This window comes from Ranitomeya variabilis, chromosome 4 (genome assembly GCF_051348905.1).
Source record: "Ranitomeya variabilis isolate aRanVar5 chromosome 4, aRanVar5.hap1, whole genome shotgun sequence".
Classification (NCBI taxonomy): Eukaryota; Metazoa; Chordata; class Amphibia; order Anura; family Dendrobatidae; genus Ranitomeya; species Ranitomeya variabilis.
In genome coordinates, this window is record NC_135235.1 from 290,678,442 (window position 1) to 290,703,579 (window position 25,138).

Below are 25,138 nucleotides of genomic sequence, written 5' to 3' on the forward strand. Positions count from 1 at the left end.
TCTTATGGTCTGGTGAATCCAATTTTGGACTTTTTGGCCATTATTCTAAAAGGTATGTTTGGCACAAAGCCAACATTGAGCATAGTCAGAAGAACACCATACCCACAGGGAAGCATGGTGAAGTCAGCATTATGCTTTGGAGCTGCTTTTTGGCAACTGGAACTGGCTTTAGTCAAGGTGGATGGTATTATGAACAGTTCCAAATATTAATCAGTTTTGTAAAAAAAACCTTTAGACTTCTGCTAAAAATCTGAAGATGAAGAGGAATTTCACATTTCAGCTTGGCAACAATCCTAAGAAGACCTCCAAATCAAAAAAGAATGGATTTGCAAAAAATAGATGAATGTTTTTGGAACGTCACAGCCGGATCCCAGACCTGAATCCAAATGTAAATATGTGGGTGACCTGAAGAGGGCACCATACACAGAGATGCCCTCACAGTCTGAGCGACTTAGAGCACGTACGTACGAATGGACATAGATTGCCTGCTCTAGATGTGCCATGCTTATAGACTTCTACCCAAAAAGATTGAATGCTGCCAGAAATTCAAAGGATACTTTAAACACAGTATTAATTTAAAGGCGTGCATATTTATGCAACCACATCATTTTAGTTCCTTACTTTTCTTTATCCACCCAAAATTATTTCAGTTTATTTTTCAGTTGATTTGTACAGATCATAGGTGACAATGAAGGTGGAAATAGTTCTGAAATGATTTATCTAGGTATGATATATATTTTTTCTTATACAAGACAAAGACTAGACTTTTTAACATGGGTGTGTAGACTTTTTATACCCACTGTGTGTATATCTTATTTGGCGTCAACTCTTTAAAAAAAAAAAAAAAAGTTAAAGGGTCGTATCATCAAGAAATATTTTTCAGCCATGGCAACCCATCATAGAGGGGACACTTACCAGAATTGTAGATAAAGTTTTACAAAACTTTTGAAATGCCCTTTAAATAGACATTCCAGTGAGCTGATCAGTACAGAGCACTATATAGTGCAGGGTGTAGTAATGTCCTCATACTTTCGCCCAGGTGGAGAATCTAAAGTCGGACGTGTTGTAGATATTCGCGGCTGGGACGTGGAAACAGGACGCAGTGTGGCAAGCGTTACCTGGGCCGATGGAACCACCAATGTTTACAGAGTTGGTCATAAGGGCAAAGTAGATCTGAAGTGCATTGCTGATGCTCCAGGAGGACATTATTACAAAGACCACTTTCCCAAGCTTGGTATGATGTTAAATTATTGCACTTATCCTGACGGCCGAATTCACGCCTGGAACTATCAATATCTAAACATTGTATGTTATTATCGCCAATATAGGTAAGCCTGCAGAAATACAGCGCAAGGAGAGCTCAGAGCGGCATCCCTTCCAGCATGGCGACAAAGTCAAATGTCTACTGGATGTAGAAATCTTGCGAGAAATGCAAGAGGGTCATGGAGGATGGAACCCAAAAATGGCAGAGGTAATTTGCAAAATGGTACCTGTCTGATTAAAATGGAGGGAGGAAAATGGCATTAGTCTCTTTCTCTCTCACACACGTTCTTTCTCTTTAAAATGAATATCCAATTGGGTGTTACCATTCAAAGTGTTAAAAAATCGTGTTAATACATAGTCTGACAATAAGCAATCACTCCCTAAAAATTAAGAATTCTTGATGAAGTATTTACTGATTCACAACAGAGAGGAGCCAGAAGACCGTAGCGTCTGATTTCTCCTACTCCTGCGCTGAGAAGAAGCACTTCTCCTTCGTTTTAATGGTGTTTATGACTTTTGGCAGAACAGGGGTTAATCGGCCATGTTGGAAACTCTGAACTGTCAGCTAAGCTCAGTTAGCCCCCCCATCCCTTTTATAATCTCAGTCCTGATTCAAATCCATGTCAGAGCTAGCATTTGCTACATGGCTGAGGAGGAGAGGTGTTCATATGAGGAGTTTTGGAGGGGTTATCTGTAACTGTTGCTTGGTTTATAAGTGTGGTAATTCCCTTCCCTTCTCTCCTTTGTTTATTTTCCCCATTCTCCACTCCCCGGTGCATTCTCCTGTTATATGTGAGTGAATATTTGTATGCCTGGTGATTTCAGTTTACCCTTGTTTGTGTAGCCTTGTTTGTCGGGTTGGTGTACTGCGGTGCTCAGTAGCGCCCCTCTTTTCTGGGTGGGGGAAGAGAACTGATGGAGATCTAACTCAGGAGATAAGGCAAGAGTGGCGGCCCCGGCATCTTCACCTTCAGAAGTATCCTGGGGAATAGGGCGAGCTAGGGCGGCCCCTAGTGTTAGAGACAGGGAAGGAGCTCCTGGTCCCGGGTCACCCAACAGCTGAGTCATGACAGATACCTTTTTGGTGCGTCTGATCGGCTGAGTGGATCACACAGGCTCTTCCAGATTCTTCCTTTTAGAATCCTTAGAATAATGAGACGTTGTACGATGCCGGATGTTTTGTATTATTTTTGTCCATCCTTAACCTTTTACATTATTTTCTGACTATAAGTTTGATTGGTTTTGCAGTTTATAGGTCAGACCGGAACTGTTCACCGGATTACAGAGCGAGGAGACGTCAGAGTTCAGTACAACAGTGAAACGCGCTGGACCTTCCATCCTGGAGCTCTCACCAAGGTATCTGGAGACCAGGATACAATTGTACATGTATGACAACATTATGAACGATTAGTAATGTTAAGTACAGACACGTGAGGTGTAAACTTCTCCCCTGATATCATTTCAGTCTATGTAGAGTATATACAGTGCTCTTTAGTCACTTTGTCTGCTAGGGAAGTACAGCCTGGATGATCACATTCACATTTTGGTTGTCGTTGAATTTCTGATAGTCACTATTAGATGACTTACACTTTGTGATTTAATATTTTACAATATGTCCAGTGATATTCAGGATTTTACATTTTTTTCTTAAGTCTTTTCTTTCCTCTTGTGCTTTACTGAGGTGCTGAAGTGCTGCATTTTGTAGTAACAGAGGAATAGATCAATGGATGGATGAGTCGATGGATATATAGGTTAATGGATGGATGAATGGGTGGTTGGGTCACTTAGGTCGTGGATGGGTGGGTTGATTGGATGATGTGTGGATGGATAGATAAGTCGATGGATGGACTGGTCAATGAATGGATGGTTGGGTCAGTGAATGAATGAAAGGGTGGATTTATGGATAGATGGATGGTTGGGTCACTTAGGTCGTGGGTGAGTTGCTTGGATGGTCGGTGGTTGAATAGATACATCAATAAATACATGGATGGACAGGTCAAATGAAAGGGACAACAATTGGTGGGTTGATGGATGGGTCGATGGATGAAAGGGTGGGTTGATTTATGGATGGTCAGTGGTTGGATAGGTGGACTGATGGGTGGGTCACTTAGGGGATGGGTGGGTTGATTGGATGGTCAGTGGATGGAGAGGTATGTCGATAAATAGATGGATAGGTATATAGTTGTATAGATGAATGGCTCAATGGACTGATGAGTATTTTGATGATTTGATAAAGGGGTTGATTGATCTGTGGTTCAATGGACTGATGTATGGATGGATAGGTAAGTGAATATGTCCTTGAGGGGGTTAATGGATGGTTTCATGCGTCAATGTATAGATAGCTAAATACACTACTAGATAATTCCACAAAAATGGAAGCAGCACTACACCGATAGGCTGGGTTCACACTTTGCGGTTTTTACTGCGGAACCGCCGCGATTTTGATGCTGCGGGTCCGCAGCAGTTTCCATAGCGTTTCCATTTACATGTAAACCCTATGGAAACCGCAAACCGCTGTGCACATGCTGCGGGAAAAACCGCGCAGAAACGCAGCGGTTTAAAACCCGCAGCATGTCACTTCTTTGTGCAGAATCGCTGCGATTCTGCACCCATAGGAATGCATTGAACCGCTTACTTCCCGCATGGGGCTGTGCCCACGTTGCGGGAAGTAAGCGGCTAATGTGCGGGTGGTACCCGGGGTGGAGGAGAGGAGACTCTACTCCAGGCCCTGGGAACCATATTTGGGGTAAAAAAAAAAGAATAAAAATAAAAAATCATGTTATACTCACCTCTCAGCGCTGCACGCGGCCGGCCGGTCAGAGTTGCTGTGCGAACAGGACCTGCGGTGACGTCGCGGTCACATGACCTTGACGTCATGAAGGGTCCTTCTCGCACATCATCTTTGGAACCGGACCGCCGGGTGCAGCGCCGAGGAGATCCGGACATCAGAGGGCGAGTATAACCAATTTTTATTATTTTTAACATTACTATTGATGCTGCATATTGCTGCATATGCAGCATCAATAGTATAGGCGGAAACCCGCAGCGGAAACCGCGGAACAAACCGCGATAAATCTGCAGGGATAACCGCAGTGGTTTTGCCCTGCAGATTTATCAAATCCGCTGCGGGAGAACCCGCAGAGGGACGCCGCAAAGTGTGAACATGGCCATATAGTACTAATAAATACTAGACTTTTATTGGCCTGCGTGGCAATGTTTTGGTTCAGGACACTTAGCCTTTCTCAAACCCAAGTTCGTTATCTTGAACCTAAAAGTTCCAACATGGGCCAGTAGAAGTCTAGAATTTGCACTGTATCGCTGGAGCGCTTCTTCCATTTTTGTGGATTTCTTGAAGAGGTTCAGTATGTACCTTGGAGGCCTTACACCCCATTATCTCGATGACTTGGAGATAGGTATGAAATACTTAGATTGATATAAATAAATGATGTTGAGGCCACAGAGGTTCATTCTACAGCAGATCCAGAAACATTGTCAAAATCAGGACATCACACTTGTTCTTCATGCAAAGAGAACATTGCGTCTGTTGACTCCTTGACTTATCCATGAGTGTACTAGTGGTTGCACCTGGGCATTTTGTGCCCACGGTGCCGCTGCTGGGGATGATGGCTGCAAAGAATGACTTGTGCATCCCATCACATTTGTCCGGCTACTTGTTCTTGGTGGTGTGATACCTGTGTTCATGACTTAGTCCTCCCCCAGTGTCCCAGCATGACGTTATTACGCTTTACCTTCTCCTAGACGCCTTGTATATGCTATAAGTTGCTCCCTTTCCATTATGCTTGATATAGAAAAAAAGCTTTTTGTTTTATTATTTTTCTTTCCTTTTTATAGCACAACAGTATTTGGGTTGGTGATGTTGTGCGTGTGATGGATGACATGGATACAGTCAAGAAGCTACAAGTTGGTCATGGGGAATGGACAGATGATATGGCCCCTGTGAGTGACGTTAAATAGCAAGCACTAAAACCACACAGTGCTTCTTACCAGTATCATTTAACTCTGTGCAAATTTGTCAATTCCTCATCTGTCTCTTCTTTGCTCTCAGATCACCATTTTGAACAAATTTGTTTTAACATATTTCACAATAAAAACTGCATACATCACTAAATAGAACTTAGACTGGATAAGGCTGGTGTACTTACTTTAAAAAGTGATGTCAGACTGGTTGTATTTTGTATCGGATCACTGATTTTCAGAAGATTTCACAATACGAGCTGCCATACATCACTGAATATATGTAGAAGACTGGATGAGGCAGGTGTACTTACTTTGAAAATTAATATCAGATAGGTTGTATTTGGCACCGGATCACTGATTTTCAGCAGATTTCACAATACGAGCAGCATACATCACTGAATAGTTGTATTAGACTGGATGAGGCTTGTGTACTTACTTTGAAAATCTATGTCAGACTGGCTGTTTTTTTACACCAGATCACAGATTTTCAGAAGATTTTACTATGCGAGCTGCATACATTACTGAATAGCTGTATTAGACCAGATGAGGCTGGTGTACTAAGGTTGAAAATTAATGTCAGATTGGCTTCATTTTGTACTGAAGTTACACCTTTGAATGCTAACTTCATTGGCAGTCACCATCAGCATATGTAATACCATATTTATAGTATTTACCAGTCATAAAGGAATACTCCAGATTAATAATCCATGCTGAGTGAAGGTACTCTGGGGATTTGACTTGACATTTGTATTTAGAGAGCATGAAAAAGAAGAGAGCCCCTGTATCAGTCTCGGGCGTGCGTGCTCATTACATTGTATGAATTTTAGGTGGGTTGTTCCATTAATTGATAGCTAGTAGCATCATAGACTCCTCTATTGAGCTCAGTTTTTTTTTTTTTTTTTAAGAAAACTATTTGTACAGATAAGGAGCCTCCTCAGTGTGAATTGCGGTGTATAATATAGTAATTGGATGGATGAAATTTGTTCAAAATGGTTGATAGAATTATTACAATATATATTTCTTAAAGAGGACTTCTCAACTCCAATGAATCTTCAAGATGTAAAAAGTGACCAAAATATAAAACATTTCTCAGATATATTTTATTAGGAAAAGTATAATTTTTCCTCTCTAAATTGGAATTCAAACTTTTTCCACTTTAATAGAGGGAACCTGAAGTCGTCAGAAGTCGGGCTCTCTGCTATCTCACTATTGTTACAGATGTTTGAGACTTCCCGCTTCTGAGATGAGAGACACCACAGTATGTGTGGGGTGGATATGTTGGGGAGGCTGTGGGCATCTTGTAAACATATGGGGATAAATGTGCTGCACTCTTACTTTATGCACTTCCTGGTGGATTTAGTTGTATTTGTGGGAATGTAAAATGAAGTTCTATATATTATGAAATATTAAGAGGAAGAGGGTTAAAAAATGCAGCCATAAAAATAAATCTTTTCAGTTCACTCTTCATTGTAGCTGTTGAGGGGCTCTGTCTTTACAAGCAGCAATGTTGTCTTCTGGTAGATTTACCCTTAAGAAACTGCTTTGTCCTCTTTTTATCTAGGCTATATAATATTCAGAGACATCTTATTACATGGCTGATAAATAACAATATACTGTATTTAAAGGGGTCATCCAAAACTAATATTGATTTTCATCCTAAATGTTGCTCTATTTTCATAGTATAATTGTTTTTCTAATATGGTTTCATTAAATAGTCCCTACTCTTGCTTCTCGAATCCAGCTGCTTTATTTTATTTTATTTTTTTACCTATTTGCGTTGTGATGACTCTTTGAGAATCCCCAGTGCATGCTGGGATACTCAAATGGGACGTCACCAGGGGGCAGAGGCTTCGGTCACTGTCATAGCCTCTGACCCCACACTGATATGAGGCGTTGTCAGTGACATCCATTTCAGGGGCTGAGCTAGGAATGATGGAGAACTTTGTTGTGTGGTTTTCTGGAGTCATTGGTTCAGACAATATTATTTGACTTCTTACCATGCAATATTCTTCTAAGTGCCCAGTGTCAGTGCGCTCCATTCTAATGAGAAATGACTAGCTGTTAACACAGCGCCTGTCAGTGCGCATTGTAAGGAGAGAACACCGTGAACAGAGACCAGCCCTGCCCCGAAACAGTCGCCACTTTCAGGAGAAGGGCTGGTCCTCTCACCTCCTTGTCTCCATACATTACGCACTGCCAGTGCACTCTGTTGCTGGCTCGTCACTTCTCATTAGAGCTGGTGAGGGAGCGCACTGCCACTGTGCACTGAGAAGAATATTGCACTGTAAGAAGTCAAATATTATTGTCTGAACCAATGACTCTACACAACCACAAGACAGGTGAATTTATAAGTTCTCCATCATTCCTGCTGGATCTAAGAACAAATATCTATCTAGCGTTCAGATGCTGTATAGAATCAGTCCCCCCCACCACCACATATACGTGTTATCTCCCAGAAAGAGATTCTCACCAGATTTTACACTCCGTCCTGTAAAATGAAAATAAAACCTGAATCCTTGTAATATTGCTTAAAATCTCCTGATTTACTGTTGACATGGATTTGAGAAAAGTTTTATAATTTCATCTACTGTCACTTTTTGTGTTTTTCTCAAAAAGTGATAAATCCTCTTTAATACCTTTTATCTTATTTTCTGTAATGCCATCGGTCTTACTGGTAACGGCCAAGAAGTCCATTGTAGATATCCATGTAAGCCACAGGGTGGTGTTCTTAGGCTTTATATTGATTGGCCGCTAGAGACAACACCGCTGTCTTCTCGCTTTAATTAATTTGTCCTCTTGTCTTCATCGGTAACGACATGCAATTGATTAATTGCGTATTTTACATTAACTTCTGTGCGAGGAAACTGGGAAAAATCTCACAGCAGCTACTGAAATGTATCACTATTTTACAATCCTCATTTTGTTGACTTAGGCACTAGGCCAGATTGGCAAAGTCATCAAAGTGTTTGAGGACGGAGACATGAGAGTGTCTGTCGGCGGCCAGTCCTGGACCTTTAATCCGGCCTGCCTGACTTCTTATCAGAGAGATGACGAAGCAAACCTGATGACCACAGAAAACGCCAAGGAACCGAAACGTAAGTACTAAGACGAGTCTTATAAATACAGGGAAATGTCCTGAAAATTGATACCCTTGTAATTAATCACTCCCTAATAAATAAATGCTCTGCGCACCTACCTGATGGTGAGTAACCCTGCCTAAACCCCACAAAAGTCAGCGCTTGCAGATATGCAAAAAAATGCTACTGTTTTCACAGAAGACCTATCAGATTGGTGGGGGTCCAACTCCTAGCACCTCCGTCATTCCACGCCGCATCCCCAGATCTCATTGCAGGTCTTTTTTGGATCATTAACTACACCTGTCACTGCCCATATCCCCTTACATGGCTGCTGCAACCAATCACTGGTCAATGATTGGCTGCAGTGGTCAAGTGGGGTAAATGCGGAGGCTTGAGTATAGTGGGTTCAGTGGCCGGTGTCACGCCTGAATCCTGGAACTTCGGGGTCCCCCAAAGGTCCTTTTGGCCCATATGAGAAGAAGTAGAATGCTATTAAAAGACCTAAAGTAGTTGGGGGCTCTGTTGGAAATCCTGCATTGGTGCCCATGAGCTACCAGCTACGCCGCTGGGTGATGGCTGCTGTTGTAAAATTTGGGGATGTAGCGCTGGACCAGCAGGGATATATTGGGTGAGTATTAATGACTTATTCTAGCAGTATTCCTATACCTTCTTTTTTGTTTTTTTTCCAGGAACGTTGGTTTCCATTTTGGAGAAGATACTTGCTCAGAAGACGGACTGTGAAAGCCCAAACTCTTTGGTTATTGAAGCGGCTCAGGGAAACACAGGCCGAGTGAGGGAAACGCTCCTGAAGCACCCAGACAAGGTACCCCTCATAATATAGGCTTATTATGCTATCCTATAATTGTCAGCATTATCCCTGCAATCATTGGATTAAGTCTGTATACCCAGTGGGTTCCTCCTTGTAGAATAGCCCTTTTTACACGATGACCGCGGGCTTGGCGTGATGAATTTGGCCGCCCTCCAAACAAGATTCCACCCCTTAAAATGAGGCAAGCCAGAACTCGGCCTGCTTAAAATCACTGTCATTCTGGGTGATTAAAATGAAGTTTCAAGTATATTACTCTTTAACCCACATCAAAACGAGAAAAAAATGACTGTGTCACCCTTGGCCAGAGTCCTCCTCCAGCTTATATTCAGCAGAAGTCGGACACTGGTTTCATACTTCCAAGAAAGGACAACACCTGGCAAAGGATTAAAGAGACCCGACTCTCACCTCTCTTCTCTGAAAAAAATAGTCATAAGGTTCATGATTGCCTCCTTTTTTCCATCATAGGTGGATATAAGGAATGAAGGCCGGACAGCCCTTCAGGTGGCGTCCCACTTGGGACACTTAGAGGTGGTGAAGGTCTTGCTGCAAGCCAACGCAAACATTGACCTTAAGGATGACGAGGGGGATTCTGCTTTACATTATGCTGCTTATGGGTAAGATGTGTTCAGAAAGTGAAGAGAGATGAATGCATTTATTGATATTCTCCATCTTTTTATAATATACCAGTGGTATATAAGGAAAATAAACTGTGATTTTAGAAGAAGGTCTACAAATTGGATAGCCAACCAATATATTGAACTGACTAATGAAGTTGAACCCATGGGAAAGAATTATGCAAACTCTGTTTAGATAGGGTGGGCATCCCACTTTATTATAGGGGCCTCAGATACTGCTGTAGACTCAATTGAAGTGTAAAATATTGAATACATGTTCCAACTACTTGACCCTATTTTTCAATATCAGAACATTAATAATAAAAGGAGTTGTCTACTACTTTATATTCGATGACCTACCCTTAGTAGGTCATCAATAATGGTAATTGGTTAGTGGTGGTGCAATACCTGGCACCCCCACGATCAGCAAAGGAATAAGAGGTGAACAGCAGCACCCACAAAACAGTGACTGGATCTGTGCGGTTCCAGCTCCTTTCACTTTTTACATCCGGACAGAGGTGAAAACAGCGGATGGGGGTGACGGGTCACCCATCTGATATTGATGACCTATCCTTAGGAATGGTCATCAATATCAAAGTAACGGACAAGCCCTAAAAAATTCTGTCAGGATAAGGCTACTTTCACACTAGCGTTTTTGGCTGCACGTCGCAATGCGTCGTTTAGGAGAAAAAACGCATCCTGCAAAGTTGTCTGCAGGATGCGTTTTTTCCCCATAGACTTACATTACCATTACATGTAACTTTTTGTGCGTCTAGTCCGCCATTTTCGACCGCACATGCGTGGCCGAAACTCCGCCCCCTCCTCCCCGGACCTTACAATGGGGCAGCGGAAGCGTCATAAGACTGCTTCCGCTGCCCACGTCGGGCATTTTTTTCACAGCATGCGTCGGTACGTCAGGCCGACGCAGCGCGATGGCCCCGTACTGACGCTAGTGTGAAAGCAGCCTAATACGATCATTTTTTGCTATTCTAACATTTTGCCATTTCTTCCCAGTAACCAGGCCGCTGTCACCAGAGTCTTATTGGCCAAGGGAGCCAACGCCGAACTCCTCAACAATGCAAAGTGCTCTGCTCTGTACATCGCTGTCAATAAAGGCTTCACAGAAGTGGTGCAAATCCTTTGTATTCCTAATTCTGCCATTATTATGCAGGTGAGGGGGGGGTAGATGAGAACAGTATTTATGTTTCAGGTTTTTGGATCACTTAGCCTGGTTTCACACTTCTTATTTATTTTATTTGCTCATATTCTGCAGCGTTTTACACACATTATCATCGCTGTCCCCATTGGGTCTCACAATCTAGATTTCCTATCAGTATGTCTTTGGAATGTGGGAGGAAACCGGAGAACCTGGAGGAAACCCACACAAACACGGGAAGAACATACAGACTCTTTGCAGATGTTGTCCTTAGTGGGATTTTAACCCATCGATGCAAGGCTGTATTGCTAACCACTGAGTCACGGGGTTGCCCTACACATCCATTTTTCCCAGGCCACACATGTACCACAATGCATGGGCGGGAAATATTGATCATGCCTGATTTCAGACTGCCTATCATTGTATTCTTTTGGAGTTGAGCCTTGTCTGTTGACAGCTTTTTCATAGAGAACACAGGAGTGCTCCTGTGTATGGGAAAGATGGATTCGTTCGGCTGACAGCCATCTAACTTGTATGGCAAGCTTTAGTGTAAAATGACCAACCCCCTTTAAAGGTGCTGTAACCTAGATGTAGATGTAAAATCTTTCACTGGACTTTGTCCTCTTGACTAGCATAGGAGTCAGCAGCCCTGTTGGAGGTGAACTATAATGTTGGCACTATAATATTTCATGTGGTTTTCACTAGTAACATTTATCACTTAACCATCAGATATATCCATCAAACCCATAGACTTTGCATGTTGCAGCAAGCACTTACCTGACAACCAGGCAGTGAGAATGAGTCAGGGAACTCTGGACACCCGTTCTAGTAATTGGTGGTGTCCCACAACCAGACATGTAACACCTATTCTGTGGATGGTTGATAAATGTCAATTGTTTGAAAACCCATTTAACATATTACTAAGTAGCGTCTGGCCATCTCTTGCTTCTTTAGGAAAATGCAATATTCACATTTTTAAAGGGGTTTGACCGTAAAAATAAACAGGAAGCAGACATGCACCCTGGAAAGCCAATGGCCTTCACATAAAGTTATACGGCCAAGGCTACATGACGAAGTTAAGGCTACATGGAGAGGCAGAGGCTCCATGGCGATGCCCAGGCTCCATGGCGAAGCCAGGTCTACATGACAAAGCTGAGGCTGCACGGTGAGGCCAAGCTGGCACGGCGAAGCCAAGGCTGCACGGCGGGGCCAAGCCTACATGACCGCTAAAGCTACATGCTCCATGGTGAGGCCAGATCTACTTGACAAAGCTAAGGCTGCACGGCGAGGCCAGGTTACATGGCGAGGCCAAGGTTATATGGCGAGGCCAAGGCTACACGGCGAAGCCAAGGCTACATGACAAAGCTAAAGCTACATGGCGAGGCCAAGGTTACATGGCGAGACCAAGGTTATGTGGCGAGGCCAAGTCTACACGGTTAAGCCAAGGCTACATGACAAAGCTAAAGCTACATGCTACATGGCGAGGCCAAGGTTACATGGCGAGACCAAGGTTATATGGCGAGGCCAAGGCTACACGGCGAAGCCAAGGCTACATGACAAAGCTAAAGCTACACGGCGAGGCCAAGGGTACACGGTGAGGCCAAGGCTGATAAAAAAGCAAGTAATGATACTGAAGGTGGTTCCGTTGAAATTTTGCATTAGTGTCAACCACATTCACTATTATTATTTGCCACCATATTGACTATCATTAATTGTTAATTAGTTGCACATTGTTTAATGCGGCAACTTTATACTGACCCTCGCAGCCCACATACTGGTGCAGATATCCTGTATATGATGCATTAATGACACCATGTTGAACTGTAGCATGTAACTTGCTGTCTGTCTCTAGGACTTACATGGGGATACCCCTCTTCACTATGCCATCACTGCGGATTATAGAAACATCATCGAGATCCTTACTGATGTACCGAACATTGATTTCACCATCCAGAATCAGCAAGGCTTTAATCTTCTACATCACTCCGCTCTGAAAGGAAATGTCTTGTAAGTTTTCTTTTGTTTTTTTTTTTTGCTTCTGATCCTCTTCATCTTCTGACATTAGAGCTCATCAAGCTGATCTAAGGAAACCATTTGGGTCTTACGTCAACAAGACAGATTATTCGAAGCGTCTGCTCGCAAGGTCTTAGCACTTTATGTTTAAACAACGTAGATCATTCCTCCCACTAATATGATGGGATACAGTGTGCATCACAATTAGCTACAGATCAGACTGTTTGATGGTCGTTTTCGATGCTTTTAAAGATGTTGGGAAATTGAACTTTTACTGACAAGTTGACCTGTAGATCACAATTGATCGTCATTGCAACAGGTCGTCCTGTGATTATCTTAAAGTTAGAGGACCTTTCGAAGAAAAAGGGATTGTTCAAAGCAGGCAAAGCCTTTAAGAAATTGGGGGTTGCCACTACAAAGACCCCAATCTTTGAGGCTGTATTTACACACTTAGATTTCTGCCTGTACTGGGTGCAAATCGACAAAATAGCGTGTTTAAACTCCTTTTTACATGGACCGATACAAACTGCTTCAGGTGGACAATAGTTATTCGATCATTTGGCCCCCATACATTTTGCATTTTGTCGGCAGCACATTCCTTGGTAGATGTGCTGCCTATAAGAGGTACAATCAGTATTATCTCACCACCGCCAAAGTTTACAGAGGTCAGTGATCAGGAATAAGTGTTCCCATGGCCACTCGTAAGACCAATTACCGACCCTTGTAAAAGGATCTTCATAATAAGTCCAACTGGAAGCTCAGGACTTCACAGGGTGTTGGGCAATTTATAGAGACCCCCAGGGTCTTAATTTCTGTACTTAGCCTCTGCTCCTGGACCCTCGCAGATGATCATTTCTGCTATGTCAGAAGATAAATTCAGATGGGTTTCACTTGAAAAGATTTTAAGAGTTTTGTGCCAGTTTTCTGCTGTCAAAAATTCACAAACGCTTACATTATTTTTTTTCCCCCTTTTTTTTTATTTACACTGCTCTCAACACTTTACTAAAGTGGACTTGTTTATCACATTAAAAAAAAAAAAGTCAGAAAAACTCACTCCTGTAAGGGGCTGGCATAAAAAGTGGAGTCCCATTTCTAGATAGAAATGTATCATCGCCTGCTGATATACTTGACACAAATAACATCAAGGCAGCCACAAGGAAAGTGACATTAAATGTTCCGTTATAAGATTTCTCCCTCCTACATGTCTTCTGGGAGTTCACAAGCAATAAGAAGGGCCAAATGTATAAACTCATAACTTGCAAGATTTCTTTCATGTACATAAAATGGAGTAATAGTAGAGATGACTTTTTAGAGATCCAGGATCATGACGGTTCTTTGATTTATCTCCAGTATTTCATCTTGTCCAAAACAATAATATCATCTTTCCTTTTATACCGCATGTTATTTTTAAGCCAGATTGCAATGTCTGGCAGCTTGGTACTTACCACGAGCTGAAAGGAAAGAAGAAAGTCTGGTGTGTTAATATTGCTGCAAGCAATGGTGGCGGTGTAGTAAGTGCATGTGTGGGAATTTAGACCCCTTCATACAGAAGAACATTTGTAAGGTCACACACTGAGGTTGGGGAGAGGCCGGGCTCACAGTCTCCATTCTAGGTCATCCTAAACGTTGAGGTTGAGGTCCGGGCTCTGTGCAGTTGGTTGGTCATGGTCTTCCCTCCAAACTCCCCCAACCATGTCTTTATTGATCTTGTGGACTGGGCACTGTCATGGACCTTCTCCAAACTGTTCCCACAAGGCTGGAAAATTGTCCAAAATGTCTTGGGGTGAGGCATTAAGATTTCCCTTCACTGCAATGAAGAGTTAAAGGCCGACGGTCGTCCTGATAACCCCATAGCATCATCCCAACTCCACCAAACCTTACAGTCAGGCAGATAACATTCTCCTGGAAATCACCAAACCCAGACTCGTCTATCAGATGCCAGATAAAGATGTGTGATCCGTCACTTCACAGAACACGCTTCCTCCGGAGTTTAGTGGTGACTGCTTTACACCACTCCATCTGATGCTCGGCATTGTGCTTGGCGATGTAAGACTTGTACATATTCTAATGCTGCTGTAAGTGCCAGAAGTGTTCAGTAGAGTCATGCCGAAAAACTAGCTCTTGTGGCACCGAGGCAAAATCTGTACCTGGGCCACTCGCCCACATGTAAGATTTATAATAATGTCTTCTGAAATGGTAGAGGGGCCTTCAGACCCCCATTGGACAACAGGATCTGGGGCAACAGCAGTCCCCATAACGAAATCTTTGTTCACTTCCAATTGTCCAAGTCTCTTATTCTTTTAGAAACTCAAATGACCAATAACTTTACTCTTTATACTTATTTTTCTAAAACGTCACCCAGATTATAAATTACCTGCACTCTCAGCTAATAAAATGAAAGAAAAACACTAGAATTTGGACTGAATCCCTCTGTAAACATGAATGGCCAGAAATGAGGAGTCTGTATTACAAGGGCCAGTCCAAGCACAATGTTTCCATACAGGATGACGGCCAGGTTGTGAGTGGGATTTACACGTTTGTGTTTGCATGGGGCATAAAAGCTGCCACAGCCGGGCCAGTAAAATACCCAGCCGATTTCAAGGAGAGAATGTGCTGTGCATGAAAATGCTCTGGAAAGCAGAAGCAAGCCATTCACATCCTCCAGATGAAGGTAATGGGTCACATTTTACTGACCTTTCTGCTCCTTTTATGTTAGGAAGATTATGAAGCAAAGGGGGTTAATACGGAAACACAATGACTTATTGATTCAATGGGTAGAAAATAATGAAGGAGAATATAACATTAGTAGTTGGACACCTACTGGTGATATATTGACGACGTATCTTAAGAATTGGCCAAAACTTTTGCCTTTCCAGGGAACTCTTTTAAATATGAAAATTGCATCTATTTTTCCATTTTCATTAGGTCTCTAGATAAGATTTTTGCTTAGAAAAGTAAACCTAATCCTTAAAAGTAAACCTGCACCTTGAAAATACTATCCAAACCCCTGCATCGTGTCATAGAGCCGGAGGAGTCAGCAAAGGTCATAATGACTTATGGGCAGCATTAGTAATATGAAGGAGGCAGCTTAGATTCCTAGTCCATGGCTCAGTGACGAATGGCTTAGTTGTGAAATCTTGTTTTTTTTTTTGTTCTTTTTTTTTTTTCTCATCCACACATTATGCAATCCTGCTCACAAGCCATGGCCGCAGCTGCCGCCAATCAATAGAGGAAATGCGGCATAGACCTCAAAATAGTTTTGTATTGAACACGCTCCTTTAGCTGATCTTATTTCCCGATTTAATGCTTTACCACAATGAGTAACAGACGCTCGACTGATCCAGTTCCATTTTAATTGCTAATTTTTATGCAAATATTACAGAAAGTCCATCTGACTTGTTCCCTTGCTGAAGTTTTTCACTATTGTTATTCAGCATTTTTAATGACTGCGACATGGATTTTATGAGCCTCAGCATGCTCGTTATTCACTGAAATTCAATGCAGCAATTACACGTCAGAAGTTTGAGCATCAGATGTAAATTGTCTTGACGTGTTGGATATCCTGACCCCAAGAACAAACCCTATAGGTATACTCCCACGGGATGTATCTGCTTAATTTCCACGTGGAAGTCCACTATGGCAAAATCTACTGCCTACTTTTATACTGTGAAATCTCCTCCACAATGCGGCTACTATAATATGCAACATGAATGCCTCTGTGGAAACCTACCCTAATGCTTACTAGGAATTGTAGGTTTAAGCAATACCATTATGTATGGGGTTGATCTGACATTACAGTTGATCGATGTACTAACCTTGGTGCTGTATACATTTGCTGACTTTGATTCTGGCAGTATATTCATGTACTGATGTTGGTTCTGATGCTGTATTCATGTACTGATGGTGGTTCTGGCGCTGCATACATCTACTGATGGTGGTTCTGGCACCATATACATGTCCTGACAGTGTTGATAATCTTGTACACGTACCTATCCATATTGTGCTTCATGGCTATGTTAACATTTAAAAATCCTCAAACTTTAGAGATTTGAAATTATGAAGAGGATTTGGTGAGTTTCTGCTGTAAAACCTCAACTTAGGTTAGTGTGTATTCATACAGATTTTTTTTTTTTGGAGCTGGAACTCCTCAAATCCTCCTCAAATACTTAAAAATTGTTTTTGGTGATTGTATTAATGTACTGATGATAGTTCTAGTGATGTATTTATGTAAGTACCACTTTAAATATTTTTGCAGCTCTTCGGATTGGTTCAGTATCGCAGTGTGGCCCTCGGGCCAAAAAATGTTGTCTACCCATGCCCTATGTCTTCTCTGTGGCTCTGGTATTCTGTTGCTGAATCTTGGTTATCAGTTACCATGAGCATCGTGAAAACCAGCACTAATCTATTGTTGTGGTCTCTCCATTAGAGCCGTAAGAAAAATTCTGCATCGGGCCCGACAGTTAGTGGATTCCAAGAAGGAAGATGGATTCACTGCGCTGCATCTGGCCACACTCAACAACCACCAAGAAGTTGTGGACATCTTAGTTAAAGAGGTAAAACACCTTGTTCGTGGCCATTTGTGACCTTTTGGTGCATTGTATGGTTTACGTAGACACATTTCTTCTCTGGCATGTTGGTTTCAAGTGCATTCCTACTGTAGGGTTCATATGCACCAAGAAAGCGCCTGATGTATCATCATTTGTACCCATGGGCCCAAATTTGGTGCTGCAACTTTTATTAGTATCCTGTAATCTCCTGCTGGAGGGTGTTTTATGTATTTGCTGCTTCACTTGTCAGGGTCGCTGCGATGTCAATCTCAGGAACAACAGAAACCAAACGCCCCTACATCTGGCAGTGACACACGGTCATATCAACCTGGTGCAGCTGCTGGTAACAGAAGGGGCTGACGTGAATGCGGAGGATGAGGACGGCGACACATCAATGCACATAGTGGTTGTCCAGCAGCATCTCTCCTGCCTGGATCCAGAGGGCAATGGCTCAGCTACTCTGGCCAAGGTAAAAAATAAAAAAATGTACTTGCAAGAGACCTTTGATAAGAAAAAAAAAATGGAAGGACAAATTGCAGGTGACTTGACACTTGCAAAAATTCCAACAATTCTAGCATTTGTCGAAATATCTCATACAGATACATTCATGAAAAAAATATCTAATCCAATTCAGAGGGGCAAATCATTTTATAAATCTTCAAGACCAAAATCGGTGCTATTACTGGTTTAATGGGCACCATACATGACCTTATAACCCACTAAATGGCCACTACTGGTTTATAAAGCATGAGATAATGGGTCTGATTTACTATTCTGTCCATTTAAGGCAGTGTAAACCTTTGCCAAATTTATCACACTAGCTCAATTGGATGATACATTTGGTGCGTCTTTAGACACTTTTGTCTAACGTTACATCAGTTATTATATGGCCTACTTTTTGCCCCTAAATTTTGTCAGTTTGGCACTTGTTGTCAAACCCCTATTTCCTCCTAATGTCTACTTTTTCCGTTAAGACTTACCCTCCTTTTCCATTAAAGCTAAAAAAAAGTGTCTAAAACACATTATAAATAGCTGTAACTCCTGATGCAACACACTTTTGGCCAAAGTCTAGGAGAAAACACATTGGTTAATTTTCTCCACATGTTCCTCTAAATATTTTGTTTCTACATTATACTAAAAAAAGGACTAAGGCTGTGGACACATTTTGATATGATTTTTTACAAATTGTAGTAGTCAGTTAATTCACTTTCAGACTCTCTGATATGCAGGTTGCAGTCTGAGCCCAGTTTTAGATTTTTGCCTTGTGGGAGTGTCTCTCTCTGTAATATAGGCTGGATGTGAGCACTGTGTGTTTCCAGGGTCAAGCGGCACTGACTCCATGAGCTATAGCCCAAAAATGTTTACAATAAAAAAGTGACACTTCTGTTGTGATTTCTCTATATTTTAGTGGTCAGTTAATTCACTTTCGGACTCTCTGATATGCAGATTGCACCCTGAGCCCATTTTTAGATGTTTCCCTTGTGGGAGTGTCTCTCCCTGTAATAAGAGGTTGGACGTGTGCTCAGTGAGGTGAAGCGGCCCTGACTTACGAGCTATAGCCGAAAAATGTCTACAATTAAAAAAAGTGACGTTTCCGGGGTGATTTTCCAATTTTGATGTAAACATTGGATAACAATGAAACCTCATCTTTTTTATGTTTCCTTTTCAGCTTGAGGCTACTGGTTTGCTCGGAAACACAGAACTAAATGTCAGCTCAGCAATCGCCTGCTTTTTGGCGCTGTCAGGTGCAGACATTAACTATGCCAATCATCGCGGAAAGTCACCGCTGGACCTGATCATTGATGGAAGGATAGCACATCTTGTGAAGAGCTTCTCTCAGAAATTCAGGTACATCGCACAGAAGTGCATCTTCTAGGTGGATCTCCGTGTAAGACTTAGAAAATCCATCTTACTGAGAAGGATCTTTAACCTATTCCCAAACTCACAATTTTTTTTGTTTTTGCCCTTTTTTTACCTCCCCTTTTTCCAAGAGCCAACATTTTTAAATTTTTTAAATTGACATAGCTGTATGAGGGCTTGTTTTTTGCGAGACGAGTTGTAGTTTTGAATTAACCCATTCGCTGTACCATATAATGTACTGAAAAAAGGAAAAAAAAAATCCAATTTATTTATTCCAGTGAACCCGATCTTTGTATAGTTTTTGTAAATTTTTAGTGATTAAAAAAAATCATAACTGTGAAAAAAAACAAAAACAAATTTTGTTTTGTGACCATTTTTTAAGACCAGTAACTTTTTTTTTTTCTTTCGTGGAGACTTATGGGGGCTTGATTTTTGCATGCCAAGCTATAGTTTTGAGTGTATGTGCACACGCTGCGGATGACTGCAGATTTTTCCGTACTGATTTTGGTAAATCCGCAGGTAATTCTCACTGCGGATTTCCTGCGGAATTACCGCGGATTTACCGCTTTTTTTTTTGCGTTTTTTTGTGCGGATTTCACCTGCGGTTTTACACCTGTGGATTCCTATTATGGAGCAGGTGTAAACCGCTGCGGAACCCGCACAAAGAATTGACATGCTGAGGAATAAACAGCGCAGCATTTACGCACGTTTTTGTCCGCAGCATGTGCACTGTGGATTTTGTTTTCCTTAGGTTTACATGGTACTGTAAACTCATGGAAAACTGCTGCGAATCTGCAGCAGCCAATCCGCTGCGGATCTGCAGCAAAATCCGCAGCGTGTGCACATAGCCTTATTGTTACCTTTTTTTTTTTTTTGCATTCAAAGCTCTGATCGCTTTTTATTACAATTTTTTTTTGGGGGGGGATGTCATATGACCAAAAAAGTAGACAAGTAGACCATAGACGTTTCATGTACAGGATGTAGTAACAACCGCCTTACTCTTCCATTGCCTTTTATCATGCTCTTTTATATAAATTTTAGGGAACTGGCGGAAACGGACTCCTCCACCATCAACTGCACCCTCCGCAGAGTTCACACCACCCCAAACACAATGACTAACCTCAGCTTATCAAGTGCTACTACGCCTTCCGAATGCCTTGTGTGTTCAGAACTGGCCATGCTCATCAGCTTCTTTCCGTGTCAGCATAGCATAGTGTGTGAAGGTAAGAAGAGAGGGCCGCCATCATTCTTTGTGTGTTTGTGCGATGGCTAAGTAGTAGAAACAGCAATTTTTGGAGTTCCCATAGAAGAGAATATTGAGAACTGCGCCTTCTTGGCCAACTCTTCGCTCCTTGCAGCGCACAACAGTGGCCGTTTTTTTTTTTTTAATAACTTTAATTTTTATTACAGTTTGTAAAATTTTACAGTCAGAAGTGAGACAAAACAATCACAATTTGGCTTCCAAATTAGAGGATTAGAAAGAATGGAGTACAATTAGAATGAACTCTTGGAAGATGTTTCCCCCAGTGGCATCAAAACATATTGTGCAATAGAACAGATAAAGACAGAAAGTCCAACAGCAGTTCTAAATGATGCCAAGTTAAGATGACTCCATCCCCATAGTCATATTATTCAATTCTTATAAAACCAAAATACTAAATAAGAAGACACATACACATAGGGAAGGAAAGGGAAGAAACCTGTTCAAAAACCAACATGCTCCTAACTATTGTTTTGGACTTTAAAATAGTCCCAGGGAGCCCAGACTTTCTCAAATCTGTCCAAACTGGCATTCAGTAAGGCTGTCGCCAGAGCCCGTTGTTGAGATTGATGAAGTAGGAACCTGTCGTACATTTACGGCACATCTTGAACATCCCTTTATTAGAATTGTCTCGCTTTGCTATTGACGGATTGTTCTACTGCTGGCGACCTTAGTGGAAGCTCCATTACTAATCGCCATTTACTTTTCTGTTGCAGAATGCTCCCGGAGAATGAAGAAATGTATAAAGTGTCAAGTATCAATCACCAAGAAGATTAGGCAAGGTGAGGTATAATTAGCAGTGTTGCCTTTTCGCCTCAAGACCAGCAAGATGTCTTGCCAACGATGGGTTTCAGAAAAATTTCTTTCCGCTCCGTTTCTGCTTCAAACACCTCTCTCTAAAAAAAACCAACCCTCTGCCTGCACATTGCCTTTACCTCCAGCCATAGTTATTTGTTTTACATTTTATTATAAAAAAACACATATCTTGCTATTTTCATGCTGGCCACTAGGCTACAGAGTGATACTTTATTCATAGTTGTCTCATTATAATGACAGGCAGGATTACAATGCAGCAAATGTTGCAGATTTAATCTTTCAGCAGAATTATACTGCACTTAGGCATTGTGGGAGAATGAACTGATTTAGTAAGGAACATTATCTGCATCATCACAATATGGAGAAGAAACAATGATGCTGAGAGGTCATAGAGTACAGCATTGGCTGCACACATTAACTAATTCTAAATATTAGCACAGCACCATATACTGCTTGCTCAACACCGTACCTCTGCAGAATAAGATTGCAGCTGTTATATACGTCATCAGGTAGTCCCTCTATATACAAATATTACACAGCACACCATTCAAAATAGGTGATGGTCACAGCTCCTCCTCCTCCCTGCGCAATGACCCCTGCACAAGGTCACAGAGCATGCTTAGAGAACTATCCTCTAAAAATCAGCTCCTGACTGTTTCTGTGCGTGGTCCAAGATCTAAATACTGTTAACACCAGTTCAAACAAGACAGCCGCACCCATTATTATGTATAGAAAAAAAAGAATGAAATAAAATCTACAATCTGAAAAATAAAAACAGACTAAAGAAAAAAAAAGAAAGTTACATGTATTCTCTATCTGAATATACGTTTTAAAAATACTAGAGGTAAAGCATTTCCAATAAATCCTTACTATGATACATATTACCAAAATGTCCCGGAGGCCTAAATTGTGGAAAATGCAGAGCAGAATTTTGGATATTTCTGCCAGAAATGCGTAACAAGGTCAATTTTGATTCAGGCTTTCACGTGAGGAGGGAAAACAAACACGATCCAGTCTCCGTGTGCACATGTGAAGTATTTCTTACATAGCCCAGGTTCATGAGGCCGCTTCCTAGCGTGTGGCCTGTTTGTTATTACAGTATCCAGCATTTGGCGTTGGATTTGGGCACTGAACTAGTTTTTCCTCAATTCGCTGTTCATTTTAAACATGTAAGAATCAACCCACACTGTGTATCTTCTATGTGGTGCAGCCTAATGTCCTGCTTTTAAAATGTGCTCCATTTAAAGAGAAAATGATCCATTGTTTAAATCAGGTTTCTATGTTAGTCGACTTTTCACAACTTTTTACCTTATAAAAAGGGGAGGAAAAAAAGGGGAGAAAAAAGGGAGGAAAAAAGTTATATCTACATTCCTGCTATTATATGCAGGAATGTAGATAAATCTTTTTTCCTCCCCTTTTTTTTCCTCCCTTTTTTCCCTTCCCCTTTTTCCCCTCCCCTTTTTCCCCTCCCCTTTTTCCCCTCCCCCTTTTTTCCCTCCCCCTTTTTTCCCTCCCCTTTTTTCCCTCCCCTTTTTTCCCTCCCCTTTTTTCCCTCCCCTTTTTTCCCTCCCTTTTTTCCCTCCCCTTTTTTCCCTCCCCTTTTTCCCTCCCCTTTTTTCCCTCCCCTTTTTTCCCTCCCCTTTTTTCCCTCCCCTTTTTTCCCTCCCCTTTTTTCCCTCCCCTTTTTTCCCTCCCCTTTTTTCCCTCCCCTTTTCCCCTCCCCTTTTTCCCCTCCCCTTTTTCCCCTCCCCTTTTTCCCCTCCCCTTTTTCCCCTCCCCTTTTTCCCCTCCCCTTTTTTCCCCTCCCCTTTTCCCTCCCTTTTTCCCTCCCCTTTTTTTCCTTCCCCTTTTTTTCCTTCCCCTTTTTTTCCTTCCCCTTTTTTCCTGCCCCTTTTTTCTGCCCCTTTTCTCTTCCCTTTTTTCCTCTCGTTTCCCCCCCTTTTTCCCTCCCTTTTTTCCCCCTCCCTTTTTTTCCTCCCTTTTTTTCCATCCTTTTGTTTCCATCCATTTTTTCCTTCCCTTTTTTTCCATCCCTTTTCTTCTCTCTCTTTTTTCCTCTATTTCCTCTGATGATAATGAAACTGTTGAGAAGTGATCTGTACAGAATAAGAAATGGGTGCCAAACCAGCTTTGACAAATCACCCCACACTTTCTGTTCTGTACAGATCACTTTTCAACCGTTTCATTATCATCAGAGGTAAGATTACAGTGAAAAGTAACACCTCTATATACAGTAGAAGAAAAAATCCACTATTCAGAATAGTTGATGTTGCAGATCACCTCTTCACCCTCTCTGCCCAAAGACCCCTGCACAGATCAGAGCATGCCTAGAAAACTGTACTATAGAAGTGAATGAGTCATAGCCAGTGTCTATTGTAGCCTATGTCCATGTGGCTGCTGAAAAGTCTTCTGTACAGAACTAGAAATATGAGCTTATTATTATTAAGCTTGGTGGTGATCAGTGTAAAAATTGCAAGAGTTCAGAATTTTTTTTAATATAAAGGGTCATATGGAAAATGTAGAAAATGGAAAATAAAAAAAAATCTTATTTTTTTTTCATCAGATCATTTTGTATTTGTTTTGATTACAGATTATCACATGAGACAAAAACATATAGGTTTAGTAAAACATCCAAATCATATATTGTTCCTGTAAATTATTTTATCAATAATACTGTTCCCTCTAAAGGGTTTTGGAATGATAGGGTGATCAGTTGGGGTCTTGCTGCAGGGATTCACATTGATCAGAAGTGATCTGTCAGGGAAACTGGCAGCAAGTTTAATGTTTTCTGCAGCCCCCCACAGGTGGTATGAAGCATTACACTATGTCAGTTATATGGTGTAGTGCAGCGGTGTCCTCGCTGTGCAGTGAGAAGGCAGTGACGCGGCAAAAGTTCAAAATAAAGTCTTGTTTAATGTACAGCGTACTCACAAACAGAAAAGTAAAACGGATCCTCTGAAATTCATCCAGGAAAAAAAAGACAGTCCGTAACCGGTTGCCTTGGGCTACAACACCGCCGTGTACGCTGAGGCTGCCAGGCTTCTTTGCTCCGCTTGGCCCTGTGTTGCCTCACATAGGTAATGCTCTGCGGGGCTGTCTGCTCTGCCTGCTTGCAAGACCAACTGACACACCCAAATCCTTCCTGCAGGGTTTTTCTCTCCAACTGGAATCTGTGGCCATAGGACACTTGCAAGACCTGGCCTGGAGGAAATGGACCAGCTCCACTTCCTTCCTGCAGTCCGTTTAAAAAAATAAATAAATAAAAGCCCATTCTGGCTTTTCCTGAACAATGTCCTGGCCAAATAGCTTGACCAGTTACCCGCTTACTTTTATTTTGCCCTGTGACTCCCAGGCGTCCTGCTGTGACCACAAGGCACTTCAGCGGGTCTAATAGCACTCCGTCCGCATCCTGGAGGAGGATACATATCGACCCTCGCATATGACACCGGTCAATGCCTCACATACTCCGAACCCCACCCTTGTTCACACTTGTGGGGTTGAACATTTGTCACCTTACAGGGGACCCATGACAGGGCATCTGCATTTCCTTTCTCCTCCCGATGCTCCACTGAGAAACTTACGTTTTGTAGGGACTGGTACCATCTGGTGACTTGGGCATTCCTCTTTGATTTCTCATTTAGACGAGGGGTGAATGGTTCGTTACCAAACGAAACTGATGCCCGAGCAAATAGTAGTGACTCCAAGGCCCACTTAATCGCCAAGC

General features: G+C 41.9%; 1 protein-coding gene across 5 annotated transcripts in view; it reads left to right on the forward strand.

The window, feature by feature from the left end:
• Window positions 1-25,138, forward strand: part of MIB2 (MIB E3 ubiquitin protein ligase 2) — an 85,012-nt gene that overhangs the window by 56,790 nt on the left and 3,084 nt on the right. For 3 of the 5 annotated variants that reach the window (XM_077250154.1, XM_077250157.1, XM_077250156.1), the window contains 14 exons: window positions 1,040-1,234; window positions 1,329-1,471; window positions 2,512-2,619; window positions 5,116-5,220; window positions 8,174-8,336; window positions 9,008-9,141; window positions 9,613-9,761; window positions 10,776-10,932; window positions 12,770-12,924; window positions 17,357-17,483; window positions 17,728-17,946; window positions 19,147-19,325; window positions 20,379-20,560; window positions 21,315-21,380. In XM_077250154.1, coding sequence (XP_077106269.1) covers window positions 1,040-1,234; window positions 1,329-1,471; window positions 2,512-2,619; window positions 5,116-5,220; window positions 8,174-8,336; window positions 9,008-9,141; window positions 9,613-9,761; window positions 10,776-10,932; window positions 12,770-12,924; window positions 17,357-17,483; window positions 17,728-17,946; window positions 19,147-19,325; window positions 20,379-20,560; window positions 21,315-21,380 — 2,082 coding nt within the window. The remainder of the gene's footprint in view (window positions 1-1,039; window positions 1,235-1,328; window positions 1,472-2,511; window positions 2,620-5,115; window positions 5,221-8,173; window positions 8,337-9,007; window positions 9,142-9,612; window positions 9,762-10,775; window positions 10,933-12,769; window positions 12,925-17,356; window positions 17,484-17,727; window positions 17,947-19,146; window positions 19,326-20,378; window positions 20,561-21,314; window positions 21,381-25,138) is intronic. The other 2 variants (XM_077250158.1, XM_077250159.1) reach the window with 1 other exon arrangement.